The sequence below is a fragment of the Myotis daubentonii genome, chromosome 16 (genome assembly GCF_963259705.1).
Source record: "Myotis daubentonii chromosome 16, mMyoDau2.1, whole genome shotgun sequence".
NCBI classification, from domain to species: domain Eukaryota; kingdom Metazoa; phylum Chordata; class Mammalia; order Chiroptera; family Vespertilionidae; genus Myotis; species Myotis daubentonii.
Window position 1 is genome coordinate 8,578,434 of NC_081855.1, and position 25,400 is coordinate 8,603,833.

General features: G+C 47.6%; 1 protein-coding gene and 3 pseudogenes across 1 annotated transcript; all 4 read right to left on the reverse strand.

Moving 5' to 3' along the window:
• Positions 1-225: 225 nt before the first annotated feature.
• Positions 226-568, reverse strand: LOC132219373 (cyclin-dependent kinase 2-associated protein 1-like; annotated as a pseudogene).
• A 5,257-nt stretch (positions 569-5,825) lies between these two features.
• Positions 5,826-6,453, reverse strand: LOC132218610 (mitochondrial coenzyme A diphosphatase NUDT8-like; annotated as a pseudogene).
• Positions 6,454-8,764: 2,311 nt separating this feature from the next.
• Positions 8,765-12,302, reverse strand: LOC132218611 (pre-mRNA cleavage complex 2 protein Pcf11-like). The gene is made up of 2 exons (XM_059670059.1): positions 8,930-12,302; positions 8,765-8,784 (listed from the first exon to the last, which is right to left on the reverse strand). The coding sequence occupies exons 1-2, from the start codon at positions 12,294-12,296 to the stop codon at positions 8,765-8,767; spliced, it is 3,387 nt and encodes a 1,128-aa protein (XP_059526042.1). The 5' UTR covers positions 12,297-12,302.
• Positions 12,303-16,043: 3,741 nt separating this feature from the next.
• On the reverse strand, positions 16,044-16,386 carry LOC132219374 (cyclin-dependent kinase 2-associated protein 1-like; annotated as a pseudogene).
• Positions 16,387-25,400: the final 9,014 nt, after the last annotated feature.

The window sequence follows — 25,400 nt, forward strand, 5'->3', positions numbered from 1 at the left end:
AAATGCCCTGGGTAGTTCCTAACTAACGCTTACATCTAATAACTGCAAAAATCTCTTCTCCATCTCAGCGATGGGAGGTTCAGAGCCTGATGAACCACGGGAGGGGCACGGGGAGGAGAAACCAAGCTGTTACCATTTTGAAACCAAGTTTCATCTGAAGGGGATGCAAGCATGAGCTGTCACTTCTTGGAAGAAGAAGGAAAGCCTTTCACGTGGACTTAGGGGCTAGGACCTGGTGTTCCGCTCCATCTTGGCCAAGCACTCCCGAACCAGCCCTGTCATGTGGATGATGCCTCGTTTCAGTCTCTCCATCGCGCTCTTGCTGCCCGCGTACGTGAGTCAGATCTCCTTCCCTAGTTCTTCGATGATGACCAGCAGCTCAGCATATTTACTCTGGGACGCCTGGCTGTTCTCTGTTCCCGGCGTGTTAGAGATGTTGGTCCTAGTCACTCAGCAGCTGGCGGTACTGGGAAGACGTTGCCATGCTGGTGGAAGGCGGGTGAATGCTCCCAGAGGCCTTGATGGAGGTGGCGGGCATGTGCATGGTCAAGTTTGGTTTGTAAGACATCCCCTCCTCTGCCCCCTGCCTCCCGAAGTGGGGCGCAGGCCCCATGAAACAGCACCGGCAGCGGTGGCAGTGAGGCCAGGCGGTGGCGAGGTGGGCCTGGGGTCTGTGACCCTGTCTGTGTGCCTGCCCAGCTCCCGCACACTTTTTGTTGTTGACAGCTCGAGCACACTGGCAAATATGGCTGTCCCCTCACCCTGACACTGCCGCAGTATCATGATCTTTCAGTTTCTTGGTGTTCTGCTTGTGCTGCTCAATGTCTTTCTGCAGACACTCAAATCTCCTTTTTATGATGAGGGATCTCTTCTTCATGTTGTTTCTTCAAGGCTGCCAGCTGTTCTTTAATCCGCTCTGGGAAGTATCCTTCCTCTTCAGCCTTCTGTTTTTTTTGTGAAGGTCCCAATGGCTTCCCTGATTGCGCCTGCATTGGAGCTGAAATTATCTGACCATTGCAGCCAAAGCCTCTGGCTTACATGGCCCTCACACCCCACACTTGGAGCCGCAGATGTGCCACCGACGCAGAGACTGCCCTGGTTGTCAGTGCCGCGCAGTTCCGGACTACCCCACTTAGTTTTAAATGCAAACCTGCCTTGGACAGGCCTTGAAGGTCTTTTTTCCATGGCGATCACGGGGTAGCAGGCCAGCCAGCACCCACAGCCCCAGGGGTCCAGGGGTGCCGGCTGGCCTGCACCAGGGCTCTCTCTGCCTCCAATCCACAATGCAATCACCGATCACCGGCCGCCTTTGCCCGCCCCCACCTCTTGCCTGCCGCCTGGGTTTCAGATCCCTTTCACCTCCCAGCATTGTGGCTACATATGCAAATTACCCGCCATCTTTGTTGGCGGTTAAACACCATCATGGCTGGCAGTTAATTTGCATATTGCCCTGATTAGCCAATGGGAAGGGTAGCGAAGTTACAGTAAATTACCATGTTTCTCTATTATTAGATAGGATGAGAACTATATATTGAGTGCCTACCACATGCCAACTCTTTATGTTAAGCACTTTATTATTATATTTTATCCTTGCAACTCATTTTTTCATAACATTATTTTTATTGTTTTATTGCTTAAAGTATTACAAAGGGTACTACATATGTGTCCTTTTTTTTGCCCCCGCCCTTGACAATCCCCTGGCCTCTCCTACACCCCAGTGTCTTATGTCCATTGGTTATGCTTATATGCATGCATACAAGTCCTTCGGTGGATCTCTTACCCCCCTCCCTCCTGCCCCCCAACCCTCCCTGGCCTTCCCCCTGCACTTTGACAATCAGATTGAGGCAGCTCTGCCTCTGTATCTATTATTGTTCATAAGTTTATAATGGTCTTTATTATCCATGAATGAGTGAGATCATTTTTCCCGTGAAAAGGACAAGACGTAAAGAACTCAGCTAACGTGCCTGAGGTTTTAATGCAAGTGGCAGTGCCATACTTATCACTAAATTTTTTCTTCATCAATCCTCACCCAAGGGTAAGTTTCCCTGGCCCAGACCAAGGCCAAGGATCTAGCCTGCAACTGAGGCAGTTAGCTTGACTGGAGTCAAACCCAACACCTTTCAGTCCACTGGTTCGCAACTCTTACAGGCAAACAGCTCTATCTCTTTCTCTCACTCATAGGCTGCTCTAATTTAATTGAAAACATCCAGAATTTTCTTCTGGTCACTAGTAAAAATAATCTTATTAAACTCACTGAAGTCACATGTCCACATACAACCATCATCACTGTGGTCTAGACAGTTAGATATGCTGATACCTTCACTCTGGGGCCCTGAATAACACCCCCCAGAAACAGCTGGATTTGGAAATTGGCAGATGTTAGAAAAGGGAAAATGGAAGTCATGTCCACCACAGGCCACTGTCAAATAAATATTTGACTTCTGGTTTTCACTGTGAAGTCCTAACTTCCATCCTTATAAGAGAAAAAAAAAAAAAAAGAGAGAGAGAATAACAATCTGAAAAACAGGAGCTCTTGTTAAATCCATCTGAAATTAACTATGACTATGAAATTAACCTTTGCTGCTGCAAACCGTGGGGATTTAAGGCTCTGTTAGAACAATACAACCTGGCCAGTCTTCCCGATAAGATCAAAAACATGTTTTCCATTCAAAGTGAGAGACAAAATCAAAGAGCATGAGAAGAGAAGACAGATTCGACCACATCAAAATGCAATGTGTCTATTTGTCAAAACACACATCAAATGGAGACAAATGGCAAGCTAGAGAATCCATTTGAAAGTTACATGGCAAAAACCTGATATCCATGACAATTCAGATTTGCTAACAATCCAATGGACAAGAGGGCAAAAGGTCTCAAACTGAAATTCCAAAAGAAGGGATAGGCCAAAAGTATGCGAAAGATACCCAACTGCAGTTTAAACCAGAATGAAAAATTCAAATGAAAATATTGCTCTTTCTCACCCTGAACAGGGTGCCTCACCTGTTCGATGGAGAGTCATCCCATACACCAAAAGGATGCAGGTTTGATTCCGGGTCACGACACATACCTCAGATGTGGGTTCTGAAAATGTTGTGGAACTGGAGAGTGTTTGTGATGTGATGGAACAGTTGTGAAAAATTGTGAATATTCTCCATGTTGGAATTTACACTTTGAAGGATCATAGAGTTAAAATTTATATAATGTAAAGTTATTTTTCAGATAATAGTATTAAATTTTATTAAAAAAAAACATTTTATTTTACTCAATAGTGTAAGAAAAATACCCTAACCTTCTAAGTATGTGCAAGAGAAACACAAACATTTCTTAAATTGCTATTACTGGGAGGTCAGGGGAGTCCTCTCTGCCGAGGCAGCTGACACAGGCTGCCCCCCAGGATCTGGGACCACAGGCCTCCCAGATGCTGAGGCTAGTGTCTCAGAAGCTGCAGGTGGGTCCACATCTGGAAGTTCGGTGACAGCTGTGCCTGGAGCCTGCTCTGGCTCAGGAGAGGGCACCAGAGTTGGCATTTTCTCTTTAGGTGTTTCTTCATCTTGCTCTGGAGCTGCTTCTGTAGATCCAGGAAGGAACTATGTTACCACCATGACCGCCTTTCGTGTGCCTTCCAAGGAAGGGAACCTCCCATCTCCATCACTGAAGTCCCAGTTCAAGCCCCCACCCCAGGACATCCTCCAGACTGCAGGCCATGGGGCACTGACCTGAGCAGCTCTGTGCTCCTGCCTAAGCCAGGCTCTGGGAGCTCTTCTCTGAGTGGCGCAGCCACATGCCCTCCCCATCACACACACCACACCTCCTCCTGCTGTGTCTCCGCCTCAGTGGGCTCAGGTGCTCCAGCTCTGAGTGGAGATACTGGGCCTGGGTTGGCAGGTCTGGGACTGGAACAGGAGCTCTATGGAGGCCAAAAGCATGATTAGGCTGGGAAATTCTGGTGGCCGATAAAAATCCTCAGTGTACTGGTCCAGCCATATGCCCAAGATGCAGGAGATGACCCTGGGGAGAGAGATAGACTGACAGCTGCGTCTGAGGCCTGGTTTTTCTTTCCACATGGCCCTCCCAGAGCACCACCCAGACAGCCTTAGGGTCCTGTGCCTGCTGCTGCTCCTGCCCATCCAGAAGGCAGACCTACTCCTTGCTCACCTTCAACCTGGCAGTCCTGGCAGAGATGTGCCTGGTCACCCAGGAGGGGCTGGCAGAAAGCCCTCCTTACTTACAGCTCTGGATCAATGAGGGAATCGCCTGCCCTCTTCTTCAGGGGAACCTGACATGCTCTCTCAGTGTCCCTGTACCCTCCCACTACCCTCCCACCTGAATGTCAACTCCATGAGGACAGGGAGGGCTGGTGTCTATTAAGTTCCTGTCACTCACTGACACACAGTAGGTGCTCCAGGTATAGCTGACCAATGAGTGAACAAAGAAAATCCTCTGGTGTCCAGACACCTCCTAACACATCAAACTTTGGCTCCTGCACCTATGTGCTGCCTACTTCACTAGCTGCCCTGTGGAGTTCTTCTTCTCTAACTGACAGTTAACTCCCATGGGGAGAGAGCTACCACCAAGCTACCACTGAGAAGGTTCTACCAGAATAGTGAACAAGGTCCCTGGATAAGGGTGTAGATTCGGCTAGGATTAGAAGCAGAGGGGTGTGAATTTTCTGAGGGGCTCACTCTGTCCACTGACCTCCCCAATCACCCACACCACCCATGTGCACATGAACAGCTCTCTGACTCCTGCCTTTTTTCCTAGGAGAAACCCTCAGACCTCTGCCCTCCAGCAGAAATCCCACCATGAGTAGGATCCAGGGTTCTTCCAGCACCTTGAATTCAGGTCCCACACTCCCCTCATGACTCTGATCCGAAGCCAAATCACGTTTTCTACTGGAACAGAGATTCACTGTCCTCTTCACAATACAGGAAGGTGCAGCCATAGGTAGAGGAGGCCAGGAGGACGTCACATCGGCTGTTCTGTCGACACTCTGAGCCTGTGCACCCTAATGTGACTGAATCGCTCCCGACTAGAAGGGAGCTCTGTAGTGCAGGCTTGGGGCTTGCCCTGTGCACTGGATTATGGTCAGTGCCTAGAGACGTGTCTGTACCTGGAAGAGCTTCTCATATATTTGCTGATTGAATCCTCCCCCACTGAATTCTTTCACAGAACCCTGTATCAGTCCACTAGTATTTATATGTGACTAGAGGCCTGGTGCACAAAAATTTGTGCACTGACGGGAGGGGGTTTTGTCCCTCAGTCCCACTTGTGCCCTCTCACAGTCTGGGACTCCTCGGGAGATAACGACCTGCTGGCTTAGGCCCGCTCCGCTCCCGGGTGGCAGAGGGCAGGCCCAATCCTTAGGTGCAGCCCTTGGTCGGGCTCAGAGCAGGGCCGATTGGGGAGTTGGTGTGCCGCCCCCTGTCGCGGCCCCCTGTCATGCACAGTAGGGTGGATCCGGAGGTTGCGATGCCACCCCCAGTCACGCTCATTAGTCTCATGCAGGACTCCTCTCCAGATTCCTGAGGCCCAGCACATGGTCAGCCAGGCACAGAGGAAGGAACCTACAGTGGCTAAGGGTCTGGGCTCCACTCAGAGAGGGCCCGGTTCAAATCCCAGCTCAGTCAAGCTGTCTGTCCTCTCTGAGCCCAGATCACCAGCCAGGGACAGTGCTAGCCCCACTCACAGGGCTGAGGTGAGGGTGAAATGATGCCAAGTACCTGGTGCAGGGTAAGTGCCCACTGCTGTGGGTGACTGAGTGCTTAGACGGGGGTTCCCCAGCCAGGAGACCAGCTTTCCCATGGGGTCTGCTCGAGGTCAGGGCCCTAGCGCCGAAGATGCAGTTGCCCAAGAGTTGGTAAAGGCTCTTTATTCAGTCCTGAGGTCGCGCTGGTCCAGCAGGGTGAGGGCAGGGGCTGCCTGGGACCAGTCTTCAGCCCCAGGGACATCCAGGCTGGACTGGTAGGCACCAGGTACCAAGACCTGCAGGGTGAACTCGGTAATGATAGCGGTGAGCCCCCAGATGCGGTGTGGCCCAAGCAGGAAGACAGGCATTGTGTAACGGAAGTGGCCACTCTTGCAGAAGTGGGTGCAGCATTGGTTCTGCACCTGCAGCAGGTGGACCAGTGGCAGTTCAAACACTTCCTCCAACTATGACAGGAGGCAGGGGAGGATGGACAGAGGACTGACCATGGCAGCTTTCCCCCATTGGGACATCCCATTCCCGGCATCCTTGCTCCAACTCACCTCCTCTGGGTTGGACTGGAGGCTCTGGAGATCCAGCGGGCCCACTCCAGCGACCACCAACACCACCGTGCTCTTTGCCTGGGCCAAGGAGGCAGGCCGTCAAGGGAGGCATGGCCTTGGCAGGCCTTTGGGGCTGGAGAAGGGAGGCTGAGAGGGAGACCCCACCCTTGCCATCCAGAGGCCATTAGCAGTCAAGGCCAGGTCCATCTGACCCCAGTCCTGCGTGGGGCTCACTCCAGCCAGACTGACCGACTCAGGTCCCCCATTCAGGCCTCTGGGCCTTCGCAGATTTTCCCTCCACTTAGAACAACCTTCCCTTAATTTTACTACCCTGAAACCTGCAGGGTATGAAGGACATGTCTCTCCCACTCTTCTTTTTTTCTTCATCATTCTATTTATTACATGGATGAATATTAACATCTCATGGTATCCATCTAATTCAGTCAAAACCAACAAATGAAAAAGGTTAACGATTTTTCAAATGAACATTCTTACAGACTCCCCTGTAACTTAAAATAGAAATATGTTCACTGCATTAAATTGTGACAAACTTAAAAAATGTCATTAAAAAAAGTCACCTTTAGTACTTAAATAAATTCATTAATTATTTGATGGCATCAATTTCCAAGTTAAAAAATAAATGTTGCTTCATTCGATACTTTTCAAAAAGGACATCTGGGTGGTTCTCTATAGCTGGATATATATATATATATATATATCTGTATATATATCCTGTATAATAAGAGAAACATGGTAATTAACCATAACTTCGCTACCCTTCCCATTGGCTAATCAGTGAGATACGCAAATTAACTGCCAGCCAAGATGGCAGCCGGCAGCCAGGCAGCTGAAGTGAACATGACGCTTGCTTGCTCCAGTGATGGAGGAAGCCAACATTCCCTGCCTGCCGCACCTCAGCTCTGAGCTCCGGATGAAACAATGTTGCAATTATAGAACCTAAACAAACCCCAGAAACCTGCTTTCAACCAGCGAGGCCTCAGAGCTTAGAGCGGCCAGTGATGGCAACAGAGTTTCAATTATAGAATCTGCACAAATCCAGGTACCTGCTTTCAGCCGGCAAAGGCCTCGGAGCTGGAGCAAAGAGCTGGAGCAGGCTCTCAGCTCCAGTTACCCCTATAGAAGGAAAATAAATCCCAGAATAAAAAGAAAAAAAAGAGAGGCTGGGAGCTTCAGTTGCCCACCAGCCTGAAAACAGCCCTCAGCCCCTCACCCAGACTAGCCAGGCACCCCAGTGGGGACCCCCACCCTGACGGGGGTGTGACCAGCTGCAAACAGCCATCATCCCCTCATCCAGGCTGGCCAGGCACCCAAGCAGGACCCTCACCCTGATCCGGGACAATCTTCAGGGCAAACCAGCCAGCCCCCACGCGTGCACCAAGCCTCTATCCTATATAGTAAAAGGGGAATATGCAAACTGACCCTAACAGCAGGACTGGGAATGACTGGTCACTATGACACATACTGACCACCAGGGGGCAGACGCTCGATGCAGGAGCTGCCCTCTGGTGGTCAGGGCGCTCTCACATGGGAGTAGCTCTGTTCAGCCACAAGCCAGGCTGATGGCTACAGTACAGCAGTGGTGGTGGGAGCCTCTCCTGCCTCCTCAGCAGCACTAAGGATGTCAGACTGCAGCTTAGGTCTACACCCTGCTGGCAAGTGGGCATCCCCCGAGGGCTGCCGGCCTGCCAGAGGGATGTCTGATTGCCATCTTAGGCCCAATCCCCTGGGGAGCGGGCCTAAGCCAGCAGGTGGTCATCCCCTGAGGGGTCCCAGACTCTGCAAGCGGGTACAGGCCGGACTGCGGGACCCCCCTCGCCCCCGAGTGCACAAACTTTTGTGCACCTGGCCTCTAGTGTGTGTGTGTGTATATATATGTATATATATATATGCATAATTGTCCTACTGTTTCTAAAAATTTTTCAAATCTGGCTTTCCTATTTGAGAAAAGGCCTGCCGCGCTCTCTCACAACCCCCCTATGAAGGATAAAACTTAGACTTTGCTTTAATCATCAGAACTACCAGAAAAAAATTTTTTCTTGAGGTTGCTGTTTAATTCCATTTTCACCCAATAAAAAGTACAGAAACACTGTCTTTATTTGATAGTGTCCATAAATATTACACTCCATGGGTAGCAAAAATATTTTTTTATTTACAATTTACAGTTTCACAAGTGAAAATCGTACATTTTTACACATAACAATTTTGTTTTGTTAAATTTGCACACATCTGTATAACTTTCACACAACAAGCACCGGAAACTGTGCAGGCAGTAGGCTATGCAAATACTAAAATGTATTTATAAAGCAAATGATAGCTGAAGGCCCTGCCTCAGTTAGGCAATTTATACAGATAGTTCTATATATACATAAAAAAAAAAATCTTCACCTAGATCCAAACAGCAGCTTTTTTAAAAAAGAAAAACATACTTTTCTCATTTTATTTAAACTGACTCAACTATATCATCTTCCGTTTTAATTTAATGGACCTGGCGCAGGGGTCACCTGTACCCTCCGGAACCTAAGAAGGGGAGGGGCTTGCTCAGGTAACGTGACTGGGCAGTTCCCATCTTTGCCTGGAGAGGAAGAGAACTGATGTTGAGAGCCACAGACAGGCCAGGCACTTGCTGATGGCCTCCCACTAGGTGCCCACGCCACCCTCCTACGAGTAAAACCCATGTCTCGGGAGCAGCTCTGAGATGTTGCTATGCTGTCCTCTGTACAAGCTGGTGGGGTATCAATTTGTTCTTCCTTAACATTGGTACTCTCACAGGGTTCCTGAAATTCATTTCTGACCATGTTCAACATAATATTCAGAGGGTTTTCAACTGGTTTCTTGCTGGGAGATGGTGTACAGTCAAATGAAGATGTATTTTGATCATCTTCATAACATGATGGATGACAAATCTTTCCATCCACTCTGATGGCATTCTTTAAATGCCACTCCTCCTCTTCGTCATCCCAGTATTGTTCAAATTGGTCTTGACAGATTTCACAACTCTCCACTGCTCCAGCTGGCCCTGCCGGTACACTTTGGGACTGCTTTTCCTTAGCAGCTTGCTGAGTTTTGAGCACAACTTCTTCATGCGCCTTTTCAAGAAACTGGCTCTTTGCCCGTTCTTCCAAATCAGCTATTTCCTCAAATTCTATCCAGTCTGTTGAACTGTAGTACCAACGTCTATGAGTAACTTTTCTGCTAACGTCTTTTTTAGTTCTATTTTGCCGATAATGCCAGTCCAAGTGATCTGCATATACATCTGCCTGTGACGTTGTAAACCTCATTCCACAAGAGTAACACTGAATACCAGTGTGCAGTTGATTTATAACACTATCATAACGTTGTTTTAACTCTTCCATTGTAAAATTGGTAAGATCGGGAACATCTCGATCTTCATTTTGACCTTCCTTCTCTTCAGTGGGAGGCTGAGCAGCAACTTCATTTACTTGTGCTGTAGCTGAATCAGGCTGGGACAATTTGCGAATTCCTGTTCTTAGCAGTTTTGAAAATAATTCATTGGCATCTGCCTGACTGAGGTGATGATCAGGATATGCCTTAGGAAGGGCTCCGGAAGGATTCTGAACAAATGCTCCAGGATTTTTTGGATGAACTGGTAAAAATTGTTGTCCCTGGCCAAACGGTACTGGCTGAGCAACACCAGTGAGAACCTGTTGAGACACCTGCATGTTTCCCGCTGTTATCTGAGCAGGTAAATTGCCAAAGTTTCCACATTGAGGACTTTGAAGATTCTTTTCATCAAAAGAGTGTCCAGAAGCTCTGCTAAGGGGATTTGAGAAACTCTGGTTTCCAGGGCCACGCAGTCCATTAAAATTGGGTCCTTGAGGTGAATCAAATATTTGTTCGTGTCTTGGGAATTGCAGTCCTTGGGATGGGGCATTAAAAGCATTGCCAGGTGGCTCACTATATGGACCAGTCTGACGGAACGAAACGGATTCAAGCCTTTGTGAAGGATGATTGTCAAATCGTGTGCCTTGAAGACCAAGGGGAACACCAAACCTTGATGCTTGCTGGTGTTGTGGACCATCAAGTCTTTGAGGAACACCATCAAATCTTGGTTGAACCTGCTGTCCAGGTGGTCCATCAAATCTCTGTGAGCCTGGCTGACCAGTTCTTTCAAATCTAGGACCTAGTTGGCCATGTAATCCATCAAATCTTGGTAAGAGTGATGGCTGACCTGGCTGCCCATCAAACCTGAAAGCATGACAACCTTCCAATCTTGGACCACCTTGACCCAGAGGCCCTTCAAGTCTCAGTCCACCTCCTGGTACAGGACCGTCAAACCTCATTCCACCTCCTTGTCGGACTAAAGGTCCCTCAAACCTGATCCCAAACCCTGGTTGACCATGTGGACCCTGAAACCTAAGGTTTCCACCAAGTTGATTATGTTGTCCTTCAAACCTCAGGCCAGCGACTGACTGGCCATGGGGGCCCTCAAACCTCATTCCAACTCCGTGCTGTAGCAAAGGGCCCTCAAATCTGATCCCACCTTCTGGCTGACTATGAGGTCCATCAAACCTAATTGCAGGTCCTGATGGACCATGACCCCCCTCAAATCTATGTCCACGTATAGGCTGACCTCCGGGATTATCAAATCTAAGTCCACCCACAGGCTGACCATGAGGTCCCTCAAACCTCAGACCAGGGGAACCTTCCAACCGAAAACCACCTCTGCCTGCTTGACCAACTGGCCCTTCAAACCTCAGAGGTGTCCCTTCTGGTCCCGGAGGACCTTCAAATCTCAAAGGACCACCGGCTCCCATTTGTCCAGGTGACCCATCCAATCGAAGAAAACCTGGTGCAGAAGGTCCATCAATCCTAGGGCTTAATTTATTAGGTCCTTCAAAAATCATCTTGGTCGGGCCATCTCTTGTTACCGATGGCCTACTAGGTTCATCAAATAACGGTCTGTCTTCAGCTAACACTGTAAGGCGCTGATTTGTATCTAGGCCGGCGAGTCGTGATGCTGAGGTATCTACAAATGTTTCACCTGCATCTTCACATCTAGGTCGCTTAAGTGGAAAACGATCATTGAATGGTGACCTCTGCTCTTCTCGTACACCTTCTTGATACTGAAATAGCTGTCGAATTTGAGGCGCAACAACAAGGTACTCATCCTGTGTAATTTCACCAGATGCTAAATGTTCACTCGTCTTTTGAAGTAATTCTCTTTTGCTTGCTAGAGTTAACTCTGTGAAAACCTGAAGATTGGCATCTACGCTTAATCGATGCTGTTGCTTTGGGGCTCGAGGTGACACAACCCCTTTAGCGCTCGACCAGCTTTCCCTCCGCCTTAGATGAGGAGATTTACTATGGTCCTCACCTTGTTGTAAGCTTTTATTTTCTTGTGGTCGTTCGTCTTCAGTCTTTTTTATTCGCTTTGGATCTCGAACATCTTGTTCAGCACTTCTCTTAGCATTTCTTTCTTCCCTGGAAGGTGGCACAAAGTCTTCCATATGTGACTGCTTACATCCAGAGTGGCACATCTTTCCAGCTGAAGGCTCTTCAGGCGATTTATTTAGAAATGTAGAAGTCACATGGATGCTAGATGTATTCTGATTGGGGGGTAGAGGTTGAACAGGCCAAGCAGGATCTAATGAATTGACTCTGACATCCAGGGCATGAAGAATCTTCAATGGGAATATCTCATTCCATGTGGAACGTAATTTAAATAGACTTTTTCTGGTATTTTTATCCACCTTTTCAAACACACGAATAAATGTTGCAACTAGATTTGTAGTAAAGGCGGTGAGATACTCTCGGCCAACGTTTTTCACGATAGAATCCATAAGGTACATAACGGGAAGCTTCTCTGAGGAAGGAGCCTTGGCGGTTTGGGCCTCGATGAGAGAGACGATATCCTTGGCGAAGTGCAGGTTCTCCTGGGCTAGAATGGTCAGCATATTGATGTGCGGTTTGCTATTGACGGTCAGGTCTTCGAGGGATGACTGATAATCCCGACAGGCGTCCTCCCGGGCCCCCAAGGGACCGGCCTCGGCCAGGGTGGGCTCTGACATTGTGCCGTGGCCGCAGCTGCAGCCGCTCTTGACACCCCGTGTCACTGCCGACCGCGCTTCCTCTCCCCACTCCGGCCTCACCACTTGCTGACTGACCGCGGAGGGGTATTGGGGGACGACACGGGGGGAACCCCAGGTACTCAAGGCTGCCTTCGCACAGTGATCTCCACACACTTTCAGCCACCTCAGGAGCCTCTTTCTCCACAGGAACAAAAGGGTGCCGGCGCAGGTGGCTGCAGCTCCTAGGGGAATCCTGTTTGGGCGCCCTCTGTTTGGGTCCTGCCCGAACAGGTCCAGGGGTTCCCAAAGGTGTGGACGGAGTCGGCGAAGAAGGAAGGACACAGACAGCAGCGTTCAGTTGATCATCAGAGCCAGGTTCTCTAGCCAGGATCTCCAGCCACGTTCTGTCTTTTATTGCCTTCTTACATCTGCATTTATACCAGTTGATTTTAATCCTCTCAATTTCTATTGCAAAGGTTAGGGCGTTTCTTTTCTCCATTCCAGGAAGTAAAGATTATGTAGCTTAAGCGTGATTGGTCGTAGTTAAAGTGATTAACTACCCGCCTGGCGCTTAGTTAAGGGGTTTTATCCCCTCCCTAGCTTCAGGGGAAAATCCCTACCTGGGGAAACAACCTATCTCGGAGAGGTGACCTCAGTTAAAACACATAGCGCCAAGAAGGGGAGCCAATGTATTAAGAACAGTATGGCATATACATATACGCCAAGTCCCTTGAAAGATACACTGGGCAGATGTTTCTTCCCTGCAGCGACTGTGTCAAGCAGCAAGGACGGACCAGCTTCTGGCATTCAACCACTGAGCCAAGCCAGAGAGGGCTGACAGACACCCTTTATTTTATTTTATTTTACTTTATTTTATTAATTTTTATATATATTTTTTCCTTTGTGTGAAGAAATATGAATGAACTGTACATAAACATGTCAAAGCAAACTAGTTCACTGTCACAACTTTAAATGCCTCAGGAGCACAGCGAATGCTAAACACACTAACATCATGTTGCTACTTCAATAGCTGGGGAGTGGCGAGCGCTGGCCTATGGCTTAGGATCTGTGTCCATGCTTGTTTCCTGAACCTCCTCCACCTCTGAGAGCTGTCCCCTGCCTTCAGTATGCAAATTAGCTGCCATCTTGTTGCTGCAGGTTTCGGGTCAACACTGGGGTGCCTGGCCAGTCTGGGTGAGGGGATGATAGCTGTTTTCAGGCTGGCGGGCAACTGAGGCTCCCAACCTCCCTTTTTTTCTTTTTTCTTTTCATTCTGGGATTTATTTCCCTTCTATGGCTGTCACTGGAGCTGAGATCCGTCTTTAGCTCTGAGGCTGGGCTCCAGCTCTGAGACCTCGGCTGCAGAAAGCAGGTATCTGGGTTTGTTTGGGTTCTATAATTGTAACACTCTTGCGATCCTGCTGGCTGAAGCCCGGCTGGCTGAAATCGGGTTTCTGAGGCAGGTTTCCCTTCTATAATTGCAACATAGTTGCTTAGAGTTGCAGCTCAGAGCCCAACAGAGGCAGGCGGGGAACGTTGGTTTCCCCTGTCACTGTAGCAAGCAAGCCTCCTGTTCGCATCAGCTGCCTGGCTGCTGGCCGCCATCTTGGTTGGCAGTTAATTTGCATATCTCCCTGATTAGCCAATGGGAAGGGTAGCGAAGTTACGGCTAATTACCATGTTTCTCTTTTATTAGATAGGACTAGTGGCCCAGTGCACGAAATTCATGCACGGGGGGGAAGGGGGAGTTCCCTCAGCCCAGCCTGCACCCTCTCTAATCAGGGAACCCTTGGGGGATGTCCGACTGCTGGTTTAGGCCCGATCCCTGGGATCCCCCTAACTGGCAGCCGGACATCCCTCTTGCAATCTGGGACCACTGGCTCCTAACTGCTCACCTGCCTGCTGACCTGTTCTCCCTAACTGTTCGCCCTGCTGGCCTGACCCCCCTAACTGCTCTCCCCTGCCAGCCTGATCGCCCCTAACCGCCTCTGCCTCGGCCCGCCACCATGGCTTTGTCCAAAAGGACATCCAGAAAGTTGCCTGGAAGCTGTTTGGTCTAATTAGCACATTACCCTTTTATTAGTATAGATTGATTTCAGAGAGGGAGGGAGATAGAAACATCAATGATGAGAGAGAATCATTGACTGACTGCCTCCTGCACGCCCCACACTGGGGATCAAACCCATAACCCAGGCATGTGCCCTGACCAGGAATTGAACTCTGGGGCCCTTCAGCCCTCAGGCAGAGGCTCTATCCATTGAGCAACACTGGCTATGGATACACTTTCCCTTTCCACTGGGACGTGTTCTGATTGCTGGAGCTGAAACACTGAAGCTGCCTCACTGGGGCAGAGTGGGGTGCAGTGGGTTGGAGTAGGTGAAGCCCCCTGAAAGCTGGAGAGGGGCCTTGTTTAACAGCTGGACTGTCTCATGGCTGTGCTGCCTCGCAGTTGTATGGCCACACTGTTGGGCTGTGCTACTGTCAGTGAGAGTTTACACAACTGAACTGTCTGCACAGATAGCTTCCTCCTCACCACACCCCCAAGCTGGGGGTTCCTCTTAGGGTTGAAGTGATACCGACCACCCTTGGTTGGTAGCCCAATCGGCCACTTTGGAAAGAGAAGTGGGGAATCCTGATTTTACGTGAATGCTCCAATTTCTTAAGTTGGCAACTAATGCGAACTTCAGATGTTTGGGCCAAACCAGAGAGGTGGTCGGGTCTGGTGTCCAGGCCACTGGGCGGCACTGGGCTCAGCCCAGTTGTAAAGGGCCCCTAGGCGTCTGAGCAGGTGAAGGGGTTGGGGGTACGCTTCGGTAATTCCAATGTCACCCCACTGGGTTTTGGGGGTTTTTTCCCCACTGATGACAATTTACTATAATCCGTTGGCAGCATAGATAGATATTAGTTACCAGAACTATGTCTCCATAGAAGTGGACAGTATGTAGCCATTCTATTGGGAACTGTGTGCACTTAAGCATCAGCATGATCTTTCAATTTATTTTTTGTGGTTGTTAATGAAAATAAGCTTTATTACATCAAGTAATAAATACATACAAAGATGCAAACAGTATTAGTCACTGTCTTCCACATGTTTGGATCCACTGATGGGAAAGGCGGAACTGAAATGTACATACATCCTTAGGGGAAATTTCAAGGGTCCTTGTCAGGCGAGGTTCTATAAATTGCACTTCCTTCTGTATTTATAACTTGTGCATTTTAAAGATTGACTTCAAAGTACTAATAGTCATGCAAATGCTTAAGCAAAAAAAAAAAAAACAGAACAGTTACATTGAAAAGAATTTAGACTGTGTGGTGAATGGGCACTGGCTACTATAGTGCTGCCTCAGGACTCACTGAAACAAACCCTCAGAGTTGGATCAGCTCAGAAGAGAAACATAAAGAACCATGTGAGTAACAGAAATGTATCCAGAAAAGAAACACGTATCTGGGAGGCCAACTGCAGCTTGCTGTGATAGGTAACTGACATGCATCCTGTAAATCAATGCTTTAAAAAAACACACAAAATGCCCTGGGTAGTTCTGAACTAACGCTTAAATCTAATAACTGCAAAAATCTCTTCTCCATCTCAGCGATGGGAGGTTCAGAGCCTGATGAACCACGGGAGGGGCACGGGGAGGAGAAACCAAGCTGTTACCATTTTGAAACCAAGTTTCATCTGAAGGGGATGCAAGCATGAGCTGTCACTTCTTGGAAGAAGAAGGAAAGCCTTTCACGTGGACTTAGGGGCTAGGACCTGGTGTTCCGCTCCATCTTGGCCAAGCACTCCCGAACCAGCCATGTCGTGTGGATGATGCCTCGTTTCAGTCTCTCCATCGCGCTCTTGCTGCCCGCGTACGTGAGTCAGATCTCCTTCCCTAGTTCTTCGATGATGACCAGCAGCTCAGCATATTTGCTCTGGGGCGCCTGGCTGTTCTCTGTTCCCTGCATGTTAGAGATGTTGGTCCTAGTCACTCAGCAGCTGGCGGTACTGGGAAGACGTTGCCATGCTGGTGGAAGGCGGATGAACGCTCCCAGAGGCCTTGATGGAGGTGGCGGGCATGTGCATGGTCAAGTTCAGTTTGTAAGACATCCCCCCCTCCGTCCCCTGTCTCCCGCTGCGGGGCGCAGGCCCCATAAGACGGCATCGGCAGCGGTGGCAGTGAGGCCAGGCGGTGGTGAGGTGGGCCTGGGTCTGTGTCCCTGTCTGTGTGCCTGCCCAGCTCCCACACACTTTTTGTTGTTGACAGCTCGAGTGCACTGGCAAATATGGCTGTCCCCTCACCCTGACACTGCCGCAGTATCATGATCTTTCAGTTTCTTGATGTTCTGCCTGTGCTGCTCAATGTCTTTCTGCAGACACTCAAATCTCCTTTTTATGCTGAGGGATCTCTTCTTCATGTTGTTTCTTCAAGGCTGCCAGCTGTTCTTTAATCCGCTCTGGGAAGTATCCTTCCTCTTCAGCCTTCTTTTTTTTTTTTTTGTGAAGGTCCCAATGGCTTCCCTGATTGCGCCTGCATTGGAGCTGAAATTATCTGACCATTGCAGCCAAAGCCTCTGGCTTACATGGCCCTCACACCCCACACTTGGAGCCGCAGATGTGCCACCGACGCAGAGACTGCCCTGGTTGTCAGTGCCGCGCAGTTCCGGACTACCCCACTTAGTTTTAAATGCAAACCTGCCTTGGACAGGCCTTGAAGGTCTCTTTTCCATGGCGATCACGGGGTAGCAGGCCAGCCAGCACCCACAGCCCCAGGGGTCCAGGGATGCCGGCTGGCCTGCGCCGGGGCTCTCTCTGCCTCCAATCCACAATGCAATCACCGATCACCGGCCGCCTTTGCCTGCCCCCACCTCTTGCCTGCCGCCTGGGTTTCAGATCCCTTTCACCTCCCAGCATTGTGGCTACATATGCAAATTACCCACCATCTTTGTTGGCGGTTAAACGCCATCATGGCTGGCAGTTAATTTGCATATTGCCCTGATTAGCCAATGGGAAGGGTAGCGAAGTTACAGTTAATTAAGATGTTTCTCTATTATTAGATAGGATGAGAAATATATATTGAGTGCCTACCACATGCCAACTCTTTATGTTAAGCACTTTATTATTATATTTTATCCTTGCAACTCATTTTTTCATAACATTATTTTTATTGTTTTATTGCTTAAAGTATTACAAAGGGTACTACATATGTGTCCTTTTTTTTGCCCCCGCCCTTGACAATCCCCTGGCCTCTCCTACACCCCAGTGTCTTATGTCCATTGGTTATGCTTATATGCATGCATACAAGTCCTTCGGTGGATCTCTTACCCCCCTCCCTCCTGTCCCCCAACCCTCCCTGGCCTTCCCCCTGCACTTTGACAATCAGATTGAGGCAGCTCTGCCTCTGTATCCATTATTGTTCATAAGTTTATAATGGTCTTTATTATCCATGAATGAGTGAGATCATTTTTCCCGTGAAAAGAACAAGACGTAAAGAACTCAGCTAACGTGCCTGAGGTTTTAATGCAAGTGGCAGTGCCATACTTATCACTAAATTTTTTCTTCATCAATCCTCACCCAAGGGTAAGTTTCCCTGGCCCAGACCAAGGCCAAGGATCTAGCCTGCAACTGAGGCAGTTAGCTTGACTGGAGTCAAACCCAACACCTTTCAGTCCACTGGTTCACAACTCTCACAGGCAAACAGCTCTATCTCTTTCTCTCACTCACAGGCTGCTCTAATTTAATTGAAAACATCCAGAATTTTCTTCTGGTCACTAGTAAAAATAATCTTATTAAACTCACTGAAGTCACATGTCCACATACAACCATCATCACTGTGGTCTAGACAGTTAGATATGCTGATACCTTCACTCTGGGGCCCTGAATAACAACCCCCAGAAACAGCTGGATTTGGAAATTGGCAGATGTTAGAAAAGGGAAAATGGAAGTCATGTCCACCACAGGCCACTGTCAAATAAATACTTGACTTCTGGTTTTCATTGTGAAGTCCTAACTTCCATCCTTATAAGAGAAAAAAAAAAAGAGAGAGAGAATAACAATCTGAAAAGCAGGAGCTCTTGTTAAATCCATCTGAAATTAACTATGACTATGAAATTAACCTTTGCTGCTGCAAACCACGGAGATTTAGGGCTCTGTTAGAACAACACAACCTAGCCCAGCCGTGGGCAAACTACGGCCCGCGGGCTGGATCTGGCCCATCCGGCTGTTCTATCCGGCCCATGGATCCGAAAGAGCGTAGGGTTCTCTTGCTCTCCCCTCCACTCCTTCACCAGCAGCAGTGTTAACATGGCAACGTCGGGAAACACAGCCGCAGCTCCTTCTGAGTGGGCAGATTTAGATCCGCCCATTCAGTAGAAGGAACAACCTCTCAATCTTCCAGTGGCTCCTTGTAATTCCCGCGGACGCGTCTCCGGACATCACCCTGGGAATGCGTAGACACGTTATCGTGGTGATGTAGGGAGACACGCCCCTGGAGAGCACAGTATCAGAGCCTTTCTGAGGTAAGATTAAGAGCTCTACTCAAACACAATTTTTTTCCTGTTCCCACATTCTGTACATCACAATGACTTGTTAATAAAACAACAAAGACTTTCAGCTGTAAAAATGCTTGCTACAGGGCATTTGTGTTAACATGCACCACTGCACATTAGCATCAACGCAAACACGATGGAAACCTATGTACCCTGCATTAACCCTAACTGCGCTGCATTGCAGTACTGCACCACACTGCCATGGCAGCATGGCTAGTGTGAACAAACCCTAATTCAGTGGGTTGAACAAAAAGATTGTATAGAAATGTGATGAACTAAAGATTTTATTACAAAATCGCTTAATTTCAGGGTTTCAGAAGCAATTGGACAAATGAAAAACTGAAAATCAAATGTTCATATCTAATACTTGGATGAAACCCTTTCCTGGTAATGACAGCCTGAAGTCTTGTACTTATGGACATCACCAGATGCTGGGTTTTCTCCTTTGTAATGCTCTGCCAGGCTGTCACAGTAGGGGTATATATATAAATATCCTGCCATTTCCAGCTTTTAATAAGAAAAACTGTTGCAATGGGCATTTAAAAGTGGCACTTGGTTGTTTTTATAGAGTCCAGTGGATGCAATCTGACATTATAATGGGCTCTTTCACACTATGTGCACTGCGGCTGTTTTTTGTCAGTAACGGAAGTGCTAGTGGTAACTACTGGTTACCCATGTTTTGCACTGCCCTAGCACCTCCCATACAAGTGTGTCTGGAAGACACAGCAATGTGCAGCTATGTGTGTTATCATAAACAAAGGGCCTGTGTGAAAGATACACAGGTTTTCTATGGAGGAAAGGGGTTGTTCTCTATGGTCAGGGTGTGCCTCTGTCCCATGTATGAACTTTTTCAGATGATTTTGTTATATATATATATTTTTAGACCAAAAATCTTATAGTAGAGCAAATTTAATCACTTGTTTTTATACTTTACTGTCTTATTTTAGTAAAGAATTTAATAAGAAAACGGTACTGTTGGTTTTAGCCCAATATTAAACATGAATGGACCAAAGAAAAGGAAAGTGGACAGTGAATGCCGAGTGTTTAAGAGGGAGTGGACAACAAAATATTTTTTCACAGAAGTCCAATCAATGCCGGTATGTCTGATATGCCAGGAAACACTTGCAGTCTTCAAAGAGTACAATCTCAGCCGTCACTTTGCCACAAAGCATGGCAACTATGCTAGCAAGCAGTGACCTCAAGAACGGGAGGCTACTGCACAGAGGTTGATGGCTAAATTACAGGCTCAGCAAAATGTCTTTCACAGACAAACTGCAATTCAAGAGACAACTACCAAAGCAAGTTTTATGCTATCATTCAAATTAGCAAAAGCTAGCAAAGCTCTCTCTGAAGGCGAGTTTTTGAAAGAATGTATGATAGAGACAGCAGGTCTCTTGTGTCCAGAGAGCAAAGGCAAGTTTGAAAAACTCAGCTTATCGCGCAGGACAGTGACTCGTCGAGTGGAACTGACTGATGAAGACTTGGCCAGCAAGTTAAATAGTAAGGCAGAGTTCTTTAAGTTTTATTCACTAGCATTGGATGAAAGTAATGACGTAAAGGACACTGCTCAGCTCTTAATTTTTATCCGAGGGATTAGTGACAATTTTGAAATTACGGAGGAGTTTTCAGCCATGGAGCCACTGAAAGGAAAAACACGGGGAGAGGACTTGTATGACCGGTGTCTACTGTCATCGAGAAAAGGAAGATACCATGGAGTAAACTTGCTAATGTCACGACAGATGGATCTCCAAATTTAACTGGAAAAAATGTTGGACTGCTAAAAAGAATTCAGGATAAAGTGAAAGAGGAGAACCCTAACCAAGATGTTATTTTTCTTCACTGTATTATTCACCAGGAATCATTGTGCAAGTCTATATCACAACTTAATCATGTTGTTAATCCAGTCGTAAAGCTTGTTAATTTCATTCGAGCAAAGGGACTTCAGCACCATCAGTTTACTAAGTTTCTGGGGGAAATTGATGCGGATCACCACGACTTATTTTACCACTATCGTGTCCGCTGGTTGAGTTTGGGCAAAGTTTTCCAACGAGTGTGGGAGCTCAAAGAAGAGATTGGTGCATTTTTGAAATTAAAGGGCAAGTCTGACGAATTTACTGAGCTGAGTGACAAGAATTGGCTGTGTGACTTTGCATTTGCTATAGATATATTTTCACATTTGAATGAGCTAAATGTGAAGCTACAGGGAAAAGATCAGTATGTACATGGCATATACACTAATGTGAAAGCCTTTCAATCGAAGCTGATTTTCTTTTCCAGACAAATTTCAGACAAAGTCTTCACTCATTTTGCCACACTAGCCACACAGAAGGAGACCATCCAAAACGTGAAGAAATACAGCAAATCACTGGATGACCTGAATGCAGAATTCTGTCATTGGTTTTCTGATGTTGAAAAAATTGACCAGTCACTTCAACTGGTGGCCTGTCCTTTGTCACAAAACCCTGAAACAGCACCAGAAGAGGTGCAACTGGAACTCATCGATCTTCAGTCTGACTTTGTCCTAAAGGAGAAATTCAGCTCTCCTGAACTAAGAGACTTTTATGCTTCACTTAATGAAGCCACTTTTCCAAACATACGGAAGATAGCACAGAAGACACTGGTGCTGTTTGGGTCAACCTATGTTTGTGAGCAGACATTTAGCATCATGAACATCAACAAAGCCCCTCACAGATCCAGCTTAACTGACGACCACCTCAGGTCTATCCTGAGAATAGCCACAACAAAACTAACTCAAGACTTTGATGCATTAGCTAAAAAAGGAGACCAACAACACTGTTCCCACTGAAGTTGATGTTTTAAAGACCAAAAACCTTTCAACCCATTCTACATTGCCATCTACAACTACGTCCCGGGCATAATTTAGAAGTTGCACCAAAGAAAATGTTTAATTTACTGTTTACACATTTTGTTCTTTTCTATTTGTTTTAGTTTTAAGTTATTTTATTATATTAAAGTTTAATTTGAAAGGCTTTTATACCTTTCCTTTGTTAGGCAATTTTATTTGCCTTTGCCATCTTCAATATAAGGTATGTTATTGTGCTATGATTCCTCCATTTTTTGAAGTTTCAAATTATAATAATTAGTGTTTACATTCTTCTTCTTAAAATGTTTGAATTGAATAAATCTATTGAAATAAAAATAAAAAAGACCGTACCCTTTTATGTAATGATGTTTACTTTGAATTTATATTAGTTCACACAAACACTCCATCCATGCTTTTGTTCCGGCCCTCCGGTCCAGTTTAAGAACCCATTGTGGCCCTCGAGTCAAAAAGTTTGCCCACCCCTGGGTGGGAGCATTCCACTTCCCAGGTGGAAAACAAATTCATGGGCACCTGTGTGTTGAATGCAGCAGGCATGCTGTCCAAGCCAGCGGGCGCCGAGGTGGTGGTCTGATTTCTATCCTGTGTTGGGAGAGGGGTACATGCCATCAGAGGCATCTCATAAACTGCCAGGTGGGTTGGGCACTCCAGCTCAGACTGAACCCCAAGCACTCAGTGATTGGTGGCAAGAGGTGGGACAGGAGTGATCCCAGGACGAGATGCTAAACTGGCAGCCTTGCAAACTCAGAGACCTAAAGTAACCACAAAGGATGGTCTGAAATTAAAGTGTGGTGGTTTGCTTTTGTTTTTTAACTAAAAGCAGCTTATGGTGGGTACAAGCGTCCTAGGCCAGTGGTCAGCAAACTGCGGCTCGCAAGCCACACGCGGCTCTTTGGCACCTTGAGTGTGGCTCTCCCTAAGTCTTAGGAGTACCCTAATTAAGTTAATAACAATGTACCTACCTATATAGTTTAAGTTTAAAAAATTTGGCTCTCAAAAGAAATTTAAATCATTGTACTGTTGATATTTGGCTGTTGACTAATGAGTTTGCCGACCACAGTCCTAGGCTGTCATCTTCCCTGAAATAAAGTCAATCTTTATCTTAACTGAGCCTGTCTATTGTCTTTTTGCATCTATGACAACATATTTTTGGAATGTCAAAGAAATTTTCCTTTTTATTCAGACCCTCAGAGCATAGGCACTGCTCTGCTCTCTGCAGAGACCACACATTCCCTCATTGTTATTGAGTTCATTGTTGACTGTTAACTGTCCCATACCCACCTAAGTGAAAGAAGTGCATGTCTATCATTTTACCTTTTTTCCAGGCCCAGAGATTTCCCTGCTGTGCTTCCTCCTGCTTCCCTCATCTATCAACAATGAATTTCATAAAACCACACAAGTCTCCACTTTTGATTGTAATGTATAGAATGAAGTGCAAAGCTGCCATTCTCCAGAGCATTACTATTTCATTCGGTTGAGATTTTGCTTCACTGCAATTGTCTACACTTTGGCTCAAATAAATTCACAAAAATTCTGCACAGGTTTCCACGTTTTCTACATGGACAAGAGGAAAGGTTCTCAGAAGGCAACAGAGACTTGGAGGTGAGTTATGAAGAGACACACTGGTATCTTAGTCATTTCCTAGCAGAGAATGGACAACACCTCCCTGTGTTAACAAGGACACCCCGGGATTTCTGACAGAGCATCCCATTCTTAGATGGGAACACAGAGGGTTCCTGGGGTGGAAGGGTCTGGATATTAGGACAAGTGTGGCGTTCAGGGCAGCACCGTTGACAAGACAACAGGAGGGGGTCACGTCCAGGTCCCATAGAAATGAACACCTGCATCGCCAGCCCTGATAACAGGCCCCCCCTTTGGTATGTTGTACATCCCAGGGAAGCCCCAGCTCCTAACCTGTAGGGGACACAGGGATGTGGTCCTCAGGGCAGCAAAGGGCAAAGCAACAGACTTGGTACCTTGAGCCCCATGTCCTTTTGGGAAAAGCATCCCCACTAATCACCATGATGTGTAAGAGTGGGAGAAGGGTGTAAGGCTTGTCAGGCCAACATGGACACTTGGAGATGGGCATTAAAAAGGGAAAATCTGTAGAAAAATGCAAAAAACACTCTTGACTGAACATGATGGGAAATGGTACAAAGTCTCTCTTCTGATATTCCTAAAACTTTGTGGGCAGTGACTTTCATCTCATCTGAAAGGGACTGGACAGTTAGAGTGGGTTGTGGGGAGGATACGGGCCCCAGATTCCTTTGGAAATTGGACTCTAGGAGGGACCTAGGGGAGTAGCAGGGCAGCTTCTGGAACCTCGGGCTCCCTTTGACTATATGGGACCCTGGAGTCTGGGTCACCTCAGCACCTGCACTCACCCTGCGGCCATGCTGCACGCTGGAAGATGTATGGGCACCTGTGCCTCCTCCAGGGGCATGGAGTAGAGGACCCCATCAGTCAGCTCCTCTCTGTTCTCCTGTGCAGAGCTCAGGACTGGGAACTATAAAGACAGTTCCCAGTCACCAGGAGGAAGGCCTCGGATCCCTGTTTTGCTGGTTCTCTACCCCTGTAATCCTCCACTCCAGACACACACACACACAGTGTGATCTGCTGAGACCTCCACTGCAGAGGAAAAGGTGTGACAGCCTGAGGGCTAGGATTCCCATTGGCATAGATAAGGAACCCCTCTGGAACCCCATCTCCACCTGCCTGCCCTGTCCTGGGGTCTGATCACAGCAGGACCTCTAGGGGATCCACTGCCCAGAAAGCTGTTCCTGCCCCTGGTTTCTCCCTACAGGTCCCTCTTTGCAACACATTAAGGGGAGGGGATGTGGGCTGCACAGGGAGCAGGGTGGGGGGGATGTGGGAAGGGGGGTAAATAAGGGTGTGAATACCAGGAGGCACAGACAATGGGAGCTGGACAAAGGGTGCCATCCTGTGGGAACTAAAAACCATCGTTCCCCAAGGTGTGCAAAAGCCACTGACAAGTTTTAAGCAGTAAAGTGCTGTTACGTTCTTGCTTTAGGATGGTCACTGGCCGCAAAGGGTGGAGAACAGATTGGTGTAAAGCAACGCTGAGTGAGTCAGAGAAATCAGTTGGGAGGCTGACCATCACCCTAGTGAAAGGGCGGTGGCCAAAACGAAGGTAAAGCCAGTGGCCAGAGAGAGATGGACACGTGGGAGAGTTCTTTACGAAATAAGAAACAGGACTTGGCGGTAACCGCAGCGGGAGAAGAGCTGAGGATATTCGCACTCCTGCTTTTGCAAATGGGCTTGTGAAGAGGAGGCAGCTGAAACATTGAGTCGGGGTGGGTAGGTGAGGAGAGACTAACCATGCTTTGAGGGAACCGCCTCTTCTGATAAAGTTGATGTTACGCTTGCTTACAAGGACATGTTGCTCAGATTTACCGGCACTGTTTGAAAACTTTCCACTTCTCTCCCTCACTGGTGAATTGTCAGTGTTACAAGTCGTCTATGGACGCACGGACATCGGTGTCCCTGTACACCCCACTGTTCCTAAAAGTACACCTTTCGTGTTATTTGAAGGCCAAGGAGTGTGTTGAGGTAAAATATACGGAAAAGGCATAGGCTGCTCGCATACATCTTACGTTAGGTTAACGCAGATGGAACTCCTCGGCGGCTCTGAGCACCGGACCCTGGTCCCTCCAGAGCCGCGCCGCACAGACTAGGCTCCGAGTCCCTGATGTCAGCGCTCTCCAGGGCGATGG